The 11,425-nt window shown below is 48.4% G+C and overlaps 1 protein-coding gene across 1 annotated transcript; it reads right to left on the reverse strand.

The window, feature by feature from the left end:
• Positions 1-20: 20 nt before the first annotated feature.
• On the reverse strand, positions 21-7,476 carry LOC119099382 (bax inhibitor 1). Its single transcript, XM_037222519.1, has 5 exons — positions 6,989-7,476; positions 5,013-5,242; positions 1,648-1,874; positions 677-850; positions 21-300 (listed from the first exon to the last, which is right to left on the reverse strand). Exons 1-5 carry the CDS (start codon positions 7,027-7,029, stop codon positions 277-279), a joined length of 696 nt encoding a protein of 231 aa, XP_037078414.1. The 5' UTR covers positions 7,030-7,476; the 3' UTR covers positions 21-276.
• Positions 7,477-11,425: the final 3,949 nt, after the last annotated feature.

Consider the following 11,425-nt stretch of genomic DNA (forward strand, 5'->3'; position numbering starts at 1 on the left):
CCCCCCCCCCCCCACAACTGAAGCCCACTCACGCCTTCGGACGCCACCTCGCGGCCCGGTATTACGGATGCCCCCCTCCCTCGCTTGCTTTGCACACACGCGCAGAATTATTATCGCAAATTAGTTGCCCTCGGATACAAGTCCGAACGATATGCCGATTACGGAGAAGCTCGAGGCGTTAATATATGCGGCGAGACTGGCCGTGCTCCGAGCAGAACACGCACACGTGCACGTGCAGCATATGCGGCAGTCAGGCCGGCGCCGTCGGCACGGCGCTCAGTTCTTCTTCTTGTTCCGATTCTGGCAACAAGACACCCGGTCAGGAGTCTAAATCGTGTGGAACCTGTCAAAAATGGTGGCGAAGCCACTCGCAACCATTGGGCATAAACTACAGCAGAAATAATGCAGTGGACAAGAAAACGCCCTTACAAATGGTTTCCTATATTCCTGTTGTTGCAAATGCGCAGCAAGAGCCTCTTAAATGAACGCTTATCGGTGCTGAATGCTGAATATTGCCATCAGGCTTGTAAGGAGAGGAGGCTTTTCTTTGGTCAAGTATCAGCTTTTCCGCCTTTCCAGGCGCACAACTGTGCATACACAGCCAGCATCGCTTGGCAAAAGCGCCCGGGCAAGTCTGACACGCCCCGCGTCCACAGCGCTGCTGGTCGGTTCTCACCTCCTTCTGCATGAGGATGACCAGGATGTGGCGGAACACGTCCACGAGGTCGACGAAGAGCATGAGGGCGTGCCACACGTAGTCCTTGTCGCCGCGACGGCGGCGTTCGATGATCAGCTGGGTGTCGTACAGGATGAAGCCGCAGAACAGCAGCAGGCCGCCGTACAGCTCCAGCTGCCACACAAAGCGCCGCGCTCAGACCCGGCAGCCCCAGCGGCCGCACGCGGCAGTGCGTCACAAGGTGTCGATGTCAGAGATCGCACAGCTCCAGCTGTCACACACAGCGCCGCGCTCTGACCCGGCAGCCCCAGCGGCCGCACGCGACAGCGCGTCACAGGGTGTCGATGTCAGAGATCGCACAGCGCCAGCTGTCACACACAGCGCAGCGCTCAGACCCGGCAGCAGCCGCACACGACAGTGTGTCACAGGGTGTCGATGTCAGAGATCGTAGAGCTCCAGCGGCCACACGCACCGCCGAGCTCAGCCGCCGGCAGCTCCGGCAACCGCACACAACGGTGTGCCACGGGGTGTCGATGTCAGAAATCGTACGGCTCCAATCGTTACACACGGTCATGGCATTACATCACAATGATGTCAGATATACCTCAGTTGACAAACACAGAGAGCACGGACCGCCTGGTCTTCACAGCGGCGACTTCTTCAGCAACCTGATGAGCAGCGCATTTTTCGGCGATATGTCGTAACCCTCAGCTGTCGCACACACATGGTACACCGTGAGGAGCACCAGTCTCAAAACTTCGATTAATTTTGGTAATTCGCAGCGCAAGACACATAACAAAATGCCGTTTTCAGATGACATTCAGATATAAGATACAACAACGGCCAGAAATTACCGGTACTCACCCTGAACAACCATTAAACCCTGTCCACTGACTGCGAGGTACGATTCATCATAAGTCCCGCCAAACTCATATCAGACGTGACCGACGACGGGCGTCATAGAAGCTCACCTGGAAAATCATCCGCGATTTGAAGAAGAGGTTGGCCAGCGAGAGCATCAGCATCATGGAGAGTCCGGAGCCAAGGATGCCGCCCAGGAAGAGGAACTGGGCGCGGCGGGCGTACAGGGCGGCCAGCGTGAAGCTGACGAACACTGCGCTCGTCATCAGGAAGGCCGTCGGGATCAGAGTCGTGTTGATGTAAAGCGACATCTGCAGAAGCGGGCCCAGGCCCAGACCTGTCGGCGCAGAGGGCGCTCGGTGGGGACATCTGCAGAAGGGGGCCTAGGTCCAGGCCCCATGGCGCAGGGGGCGCCTGGTGAGAACATATGTAGAAGGTGGCCTAGGCCCAGACCGGTCAGCGCAGAGGGCGCTCAGCGAGTATTTGCGGGCCAGACAGTTTTATATAAGGCGAGGCTCCATCTTGATGGAAATACAACAATGACTGTTGTACAATGTGGCGGATCCACGATCAGCGGGCCTTCCGGCTCCAAAATACGCGAGGATTACTGCCCCGAGTGCCCGTCAGAGAGGAGGTTCACCCCAAGAGATATGTGGATGACTGGAATTCTCCTCCAGATTCGACCGTCCAATTCACAACCATGAGTCCGTTCAGAAACCTCATCGATCATTGGTCGGAACCCGTGTACAATACTTCTTCAGATGCGTGGCCGCGTATTGGACAGGACCGCCTAAAGGGTTATATCGCTAGCTATACATGGCTTGTGGCGAAGAAGGGCTCCCGCCACATAAAAAAGCAGCCCCAGTGCAACTGATAGCTGCAGCTGACGAATTTCAACGCATCACCCAATATCACGGCATGGTCGTCTCGTAGCAGCCTGAGTAATTGAAGGTCAGGGATACCGACGCACGCCGCACTACAATACATCCATGTAATCGAACAATGACAAGGGTTACTGCGCGGCCTCAGCCCTGTGAGGCCACGGCTGTACGAGTTATAGACCGGCGGGAGTGCGATGTCGCCTTTACGGAGCCGGTCTTCGGTACAACAAGCTGAGACTACATCGGGAGACCAAATGCGGCGTCCAGCCTAGTCCACTAGGACCAATATCTACGGAATGGGCCAAATATGGCCAGACTATTGGCCATTAATTTGTCAAGCTATGCGATGTCAATTAGAGCAAGAACACTATAACAGCCAACTGCTGCCCCCCCCCCCCCGTAACTTTCGGGAGGGGCGGATCTCCAAACAAAGTGACTACCTTTGGTTCCACGTCATTACCATTGATGTCTTTCACGCCTGTCGCCATCTCACCCGTACTACGTCGTCCAACCGTCCAACCGACATCCCTTATCTGATCAGAACATAAGGCGCAACCGTTATGTTCAACCCAACTAGGGAGCCTACGCCGCTTCCCTCGTCCTTGGCCCTATGCTAAAATTTCGGTCGAGTACATATCATGCTTATCAAATAGAGGGACGGGGCTCCGTCGGGAAATGGCCCGATCAGACGGCCTTGCAAATCCCGACGGATAAAACAAGCCACGGGACTGGGCAGCCCCAGCACAAGAGCACCAATCAGTGCCAGAACCCATCGCACAGCTCATGACAGAGCCTCAGATGTTTCGGTAGCTGTCCCGATAACAGACTCGGGGACAAAGGCAGGCACCCCGACCACGGGAGCACGGCGATTCCAACAAAACAACGGCCGCAGACACGCGAGCACAGCACGACGGAGGGTCGTCCAGCAGGGGCGCCCAGCTCGACTCGTCTCAAACGACGGTCCATCACTTCGGCATAACTGCAAAACACGGCCGGCGTGCGGACGGCACCGCACACCAGCCCACGTCCGTCATGCAAACGCCACTGCCCTGCTCAAGCGGCTCATCTAGTCGCCGCCGTCCTGCCAGCCCGCTAGATCCGTGCTGTGCGCGGCACGCGTTTGTCACAGAGTGCCACGTGACCGCCGGTGACCGCGGACTCGGCGGGACTTCCCCGCTGAATGCCAGCGGCAGCCGGCGACTATCGCTCCGTACCGCAGCACTGGAGCTGCGCGCAGCCCGGCCCTCGGGCGTGCCTCGTCGGAGAACGTTGCGCAATCAGCAGACTTCTAATGTAGCTGCGCGCAGCCCGGCCCTCGGGCGTGCCTCGTCGGAAGAACGTTGCGCAATCAGGCAGACTTCTAATGTCAGCGAATCGAATGTCCGCGTCACGCCCTTAAATGAACTGCCCGCATGTCACATCACTGCCATATAGCAGCGATGATATGCATCGCAAATTTCACGCAGGCAATCGATTTGTTACTCAGGAAGTGTTTTTTGAAGCGCCTGGAAATTTTTTAGACAAAAGACAAAGGTTCACCAAGAATAGATAATGAAACGTTCATGCCGCCATCTTCCAAGGAAACCTTTGCAAAAAAGGAGAAGGTCTCTGGTGGAAGGTTTTGCGCCTTCCTGGGTTCTCTACTGAAGCGTTGCAGTGGCATTGCTGACGGATGTCAGTGCATGCCTCTGTCGCCGGACAACAGTGAAAACAAGCCCACTTATTGGCTTACAATTACCTACATTTGTCACCACTCAAAAGCGAAAAGCTGTAAGACAATTGCATTTTTGCAGGTATATTAAACCGCAGATGTTTGCTCCGTATTTCACAGCTCCACACCCACCGGACGTTTCACCTTCACGTCTACGGCAATATGCATTGTGTATTTCGGATGCACTTGATGTTATAATCAAGTCTGTACTGGAATGGGATAAGTTTTTTAAGGCTACCATGCCCTGGAGGAGAATAGCGTATGTGTATATATATACATCTATATGTATACATTACACATACATATACCATCATATATATGTATATATACACACAGGACCCTTTTGTACCTGAAACAGCCCAGACCTCACTCAGCATTACAGGCATTCCAGGGTCCACAATACACCATACCCACATGCTTAAGAGTTTTAGGTTTGATTTGATTTATGGAAGAATACAAGTGAGAATTATGGAGATGTCCTGCCAACCTCAACAGCATCTCTCTCGGACTCTCCATCCCTGATCTAAGTCCAACCCGAGGGATTCGAACTAGAACGTAGATCGGTACTCCTTGGGTCACTAGTATTTGTCGCGCCTGGGGGGATTGACTGGTGCTACAAGACCTTAACTGAATTATTTTGATTTCATACAACAGGACGGCCATCAGCATGCAATAGTCGGTACAATAGCACCTTCCAATCTCCACATGCATCAGCATGTAAATCCTACAGCTGGTATGTTCACACAATATGGGGCAAATGCTCCAAATACATGCAGATGACTACCAATTCCAGGCTGGATTTGGTCCGGGTGTATATCCTCAGGCTTACTCCTCGCTAATGAGACACCGCTTAGAGGCCTGCTCGACGCCGCGGGCCACCCACCTGAGCAGAAGGCGAAGCCGGCCAGCAGGCCCAGCCGCCTGCCGGTGTTCTTGCCGTCGTCAGGCGTGAACATGAGCGCTGCCATGAAGCCGAGGGCGGCGAGCGTCGACAGCAGGCCGCCCGACAGCAGGCCCGTGTAGAGGTGCACCGTCGCGCCGGCGCCCGCCACCAGCGTCGACACCGACACCGCCGAGTAGACGTTCTTCAGGTGCGTGCGCACTGACGGCTCCCTGCAGGATGAGATGTGCCATATGAAGCAGCAACAGACGTGGAGGAAATGGACAGAATGTCGCAGAAACACTGAACACTGCATGCTGATTTTGTGTTACACCCATATTGCAACAGGATGAAAAGCTAGTTTGACAGCATCAACAAAAACAGCAACATTGCACCAGGAGAAAATAGGAGAAATGGGCAGCAATGACACACTACAGCTGGAACCAAGTCATCCAAAGTGGGAAAGATCCAAATGTCACTTGTATGTGCAAAATAGATATTAAGAGTAAGCTTTTTGTGGCCATAGGAAAAGTATGTACATCCCTCACAGTGAAAAACAAGCTGATTCACTGTAAAAACTTAGGGAAACAATTGTACCCTGACAGTGGGCTTAGCCATGAAGGACCATGCACACAAGCATGAAATAGCAGGAAACCAAGATAAAAATAAAGTGTAGACATGTCATCTCAACTTAACCCAGTCACCACAAATTGGCTGAAGGCATGCTGCTCAGTCACACTGAAGATGATATTCTGGCATTGGCCAAAAAAGAGAACACACAGGATGATGTATAGATGCTTTCCATAGCAAATATTGTGAAACATGATGCCAGAGCAGAACAGACCATGCAGAGCATTGCAGCATGTTAAACTTTTGCCACCAAATTCTACCATCAGACTAGAATTCCACCATCAGATGGGAAGGGTCAGGGTTCATGCAACACACATGGCTAAGTGCAATATCTAATCCAAGAACACCAAGAACACATGAACAATATGTCTTTGTTGATACCAACAATCATCAACACCACCCACATACAGCACCACGAGCCAGCCAGCTAAATGCATCTGTAGTGGTTTGGTTTGGTCATTATGTTTCTGTGCTTTAGAACTGAGCTGGACTGGGAATGATCAAACTTACCTTATCATATCTGTCTTTCTTAGAAATGGCTGGGGTATATGATGGACTATTGTTATTGAAACTAAATATAACCAATTACCAGTGACCAAATGCTGTCACTGCAACAATGCAGCCATTACTGATGTGATACAAAGATGTTGAAGGGTACGAAAACCCCATGAATAACTTAAGTTGCACATAACTTTAAATGTTCTTTGGAGCTCATGTTGCCTGCAAGATGCATCACCACAACACTCCAGTATCTAATGTTCATAAATATTCTAATTAACTATTAATATTACATAATCTAAATGCATAAGTTTCCTTATCCATCCATGGTTGTAACCAGGTGGTCACAGAAAACCACACAACTGGGCAGGCTGCAAACCATGGCAGAATTGAACAAGCTTTAGCTGGGGCAAAACTGAACAGGGCAGGCAGCCTATCAAAATATAGGGCTGAGATTATTGAATTGGACTATTAAGTGTCTCACAAAATGTTCTCAGATATACAAACTAATAAAATAATACAAAATGACCATATCTGATGTAAAATCAAGTTTAGGTACAGGTTAAGTGAACAAAATATGCCTCAAATGATGCAGCATACGTTTCTAGCGTATGCTAGAAACGTCGTTACACGGACGCCTTTCCGAGGATTGTGTGCCCCAACACCATGGTTTCACAAACCATGCAAATAATTACTTCATAACTTCCCATGTAGACTGTTTTGATCAGCTTTCATAAAGTTTTGTCTTTAACTGCCCTGAGGTGGTGATAAATATAACTGCCAAATATCTTTGACGCTGAGATCAACCAGGCACCTGTTTCACGTCATTCCCTGGGCAGGTGCGTACTTACAGATGCCCGGACAGGCCCTTGATGAAACGATCCGGATTCATTTTCGTTTGCTTCTGTTCCGACCTTCCCACTTGTTTTCTTGAATAGACACCAGCTCACTTCCACGACTTCGACGGCTGCGTATCAAGACCCAGCTCCAAGACAGTCACCTAGGAACACAACCCAATCAAACGCAGCAACTCCGTCTCTTATCTTCGCGACACGTACGCCTTTCCGAGTCAATGTTCAGCTGTTGGATGTCGTCATTCTTGTGCTCCAAAATATTACCATTCCGACTTTAACGTACCCTCTCGTACCAACTTCCAGCCTTCGGTTAAGCGACGCCAGTCAGGCTGTAGCGGAATCCTTACATCGTGTTGCGATTTATATTCCTTATTGCAAAATAATTCCACAGTTGGTAAAAACGGGATTTTTGCGGCGCCCTGACATCGGTTTAAGCCTTCAAAGAAATATTAATTGCGATAGAGTAGCCATGTGCATTCTCACTTCCCAGCCCCAATTCTCCCGCCCTGAAAATTTGTTGAGACTAGCTGGATTAGAGGTCAAAGTTCAAAGTCATTTTGTTTCGGCCATTTTGGTGAAGCTGATAATTCATCGTCTGTCAATGCTTGACCGAGACGTCTCAAAGGAAAGCAAAGAAAAGTAATAGTAAGTACGAATAACAGCATAATTTCGAGGCATCAGGAGTCTGGTTTCAAAGTGAGGTAATGTGTAGCAAACCAATGCTTCATCTAAGGATTTACAGATTATCTCAGTGATAAGCGATCAATCAAGCAGCCTGGTCGGCAGAATAACATTATGGTCGCAAAATTTATCAAAACACTGGTGTTAATATTAAAATCGGCACGGTAATTTATCAGAAATCAATTTTCATTTTCGTGGTATTGCCTTATTCTGGTGAAATGTACTATTCTCATAATATTTAACTTGGTTTCGTGATCGTTGAATAGAAAGCTGGCTTACAAGTTATTCGATGTGTGCTGCCAAATGTTATCAGCACCAATGATAAGCCAGCATTTTTTCCTACGTCACGCGATGACGCACCAGCGGTGCCGGCATGCTGTGGCTGATGTAACATGACAGGCCTCTTGTGCCGCCACGAAACAGCGCCTGCCCCGCAATGGATGTCAGTGCCAGTTACTTGTGCGCGCATGGCGAGGAAAAGAGTAGCTTTGAGGAGTAAGTAACTTTTCCAGATCACTGTGTATTTATCAGTGGGGCAAGTTAAGGACCAATTTCAGCATTTGATAGCACCCAACGGGCTTCTACACTTACGCATGGGTGAGGTCTTTGAACGTAGGTCCAGTGAGTGTACGCCTCATGGGCTAGACCGAATGAGCGTAGGTTTCCTGGGCGTACGTCCAGTGAGCGTGAGTCTCCCGAGCATAGGCGTAGTAAGCGCATGTTTTCTGGGAGTAGGTCCAGTGAGTAGGTTCAGTGAGTGTGAGTTTCCTGGGCGCAAGTCCAATGAGCGTAGGTCTCCTGGGCGTAGGTCTCCTGGGTTGTTCCCTTTCTGGCTAGCAAGGTTTGGCAGCGTACACCGAACAGCTCCACACGCCAGCTGTGACACTGCGCCAAGGCCGCCTGCGCCAGGATTGAATGAACCGCGAATGGGCGGTTGAGCCAGGCGGCGTTTTTGTTTGTATTTGGACTGGAGGGAGGTCGTCCGTTTGTCACCCTGCACGAATTCTTATGTCCGATGTCTTGCAGCGTACAGCAGAAGGATAAACGTATTTGCACCCCGACAAGTATGATGGAAACATTGGAGCCTAAAGGTAAAGCGTCTTATTTTGGACGTGGACGTAGATGCTGCTAGCTGTGGCCATGAGTTGTATTGGTATCGTTAGAATGTATTGAAATAGGGTTTGTAGAAGACGTCGGGCAGAATTCTAGCCCACAGGAGGTCCATGCTAGCCCTCCAGACGAAGACTGCCTGCATGATTGCCTGGCCCCTGACGCGGCATCCGTGTGCTGAAGTTTTATCTTGTGTTTGTCAAATGCAGGCCAGGCCAACTTATGCTGAATTTTTACACAATTTGTCATGAAATAACTTTGTGTCAGAATTTTAGTCTTGACTTGTCTGTGCAGGAATGCAAGCAGGAAGTGCAATGTGGTAAAAAGTGAGCTCTGTGCTGAAATTCATTTGTATCTTGCACTGAAATGTGGGTCTTAATATTTCTGATATACATGCACAGGAATTTGCACCACTGTGCAATGTTGACAATGCATTATTCATTAGCATGTGCTGAATTTCCCAATCATTGTCTTGTAAAATGTTTTTTTAAATATTTGTGAAATAACACTACATCCATAAAGTTACTTAAAACTATTGGCTCTTCATGCACTAAAATTGTCATAGCTGCCCACCTCCTAAGTGCCCACATTTTTTGTTCATGGCATGCATGCACTGAAATTGCTGTCCTAAACTGTTGTTGAGGATGATAGGGGTTTTAGGGTGATCCAACTTCTGGGATTATTTTGCACCCAGCTAAAACTGTTGTTGCTGCTGTTTTCTATACCATACATGTACATGATCTTTGTAACGTGTTTTTTTGCAGTCTTGCACCCTTCAGCCCATGCGCTTATAATCAATGTTGCTTAGGTATTAGGAGTGTGCAATTGATTGTCTTGTTTTACTTGTGGGTAAGTTTTTATAATGTGTTACAATGATAGGTGCAAACATATTAGATTTAAAATGTGCCTGGGTGGCCGGCTGGATACCCTTCGCTCGGGTGGGGGTCAATTTGACCCATGAGATCTTGGAAACTAAGAGAGCTAGGGGCACCAAATTCACAGGGTATGTTGACCTGCATGCAAACTTACTTAGGTAAAAGTTTCAGGTTCCTAGGTTATGACCTTTGGGTCAAAAAAGGTCAAACAAGGCCAGGCTCCAGGTTGGTCTCTAAATTGCCCCCAGAGCCTAGGTAACCATTTCTAAGCAAAAGGTCACATGCTCATTCCATGTCAGTGACCTTGTTTGACCTTTTGAAGGTCAAGGTGACCAAAATCATTTGGGATTGCTTTGAGTTTTGCATTGTACTAGGTAACAATGATCAAACTAGGCAGTATGTTCCCAAAACAAAATGTTGACCTGGGTCATTTTAGGTTAATGACCTATTCTGACCTCTAATAAGTTCATGAAAGATGTATAAAGCAGTTCCTGCTATCAATAAGTTCAAAATGAGCACCAGAAACTATCCCATACAGCAAGCCTGAGGGTAACAAAACAGATTGGTTTTGACCTTAGTATGATCTTCATACCTGACCTTAGGTCAATGTAATTTACTCATTCAACTGTTGTGTTGCCTAAGAAAGCATCTCAGAGATGTATGGTTTCATCTAACACTCCTTTGTTGGATCAGATTGAAGGATTCCCTAGAAATTGCCTTCTCTGAAACCATGGCCTGACTTTGACCTGGCACAGGTCAGCGAACATACAAGGTACATCTAAATTTTCTATGCCAAAGGATCCGCTATTCAATTGTTTACAGCCATGCAAAATTTGGCGCGGCTACGCCACGCCGTTCGGAAACTTCTGGAAAAACATTTCGGGGTCAATTCGACCCCTCCACCCGAGCGCGTATTAAGAGATATCTGTTTTTTTTCAAAACATGAGTACATGCCAGAGAAAACGACATGTTTGCACCATAGCAAGCTCACTGCAACGCATCATGATAATGCTGTTTTGTTGTCACTGGTTGTTCTGGTCGTTCCATGTGATAAATTATCCGGCAGTCTTGTAAGCATGATCCAATGCTGCACATCCAATTAGAGTCCTCTGGTCTCTGTTTTTGAAATACCAACTGGGGGCAGGGATGTACCAGCATAGGTCCCAGCTAGATGATGCTATGATGGAAGAGACATGGATGTGAACTAACCTTAGAAGCATATTTTGCCTTTTCTGCATGGGATGGATTAGATGTGGTTTTGATTGGATGGGGTAGTTTTTACTTGTGAAGGTTGAAGGTTGATCCATACATGTTGGACATGCTCAGCAGCCAGTCTTCAGAGAGAGCACCCACTGGGCTGGATGATGATGCTTACTTGACATCAGGTTGCTGAACCTGGAGCATATTTGTGCCAGGCTGAGGCTAGGCCACATTGTGCCGTTTTAATGTTTTTTTTGTTGTAAATCAACCTAATGCTTTTAGTTGTTTTTGGAACCAGTTTATCCTTTAAAAAATTTAGGCTTACAGTTTCCTTAGCACCATCATGATTTCATGAAACATTTTCTACACGTGTTGAACTTGGTGGTTGCCATGACCCAAATTTGGGGCACAGATTCATGACCAGCAAGCACTGAAATTGTTGCCTGTTTAACTGTTGTGCCCAACATTTTCCTTTTCTGGGTGACATGAGTCTTCTTTAGTGGGGTTTGCCAGCAGCAATGTTGTCAGGGTAAGATGGAAACTCAGGTCAATATGTATGAACATTATC

The sequence above is a fragment of the Pollicipes pollicipes genome, unplaced genomic scaffold, assembly GCF_011947565.3.
Source record: "Pollicipes pollicipes isolate AB1234 unplaced genomic scaffold, Ppol_2.1 Scaffold_4740;HRSCAF=5597_pilon_pilon_pilon, whole genome shotgun sequence".
NCBI classification, from domain to species: Eukaryota; Metazoa; Arthropoda; class Thecostraca; order Pollicipedomorpha; family Pollicipedidae; genus Pollicipes; species Pollicipes pollicipes.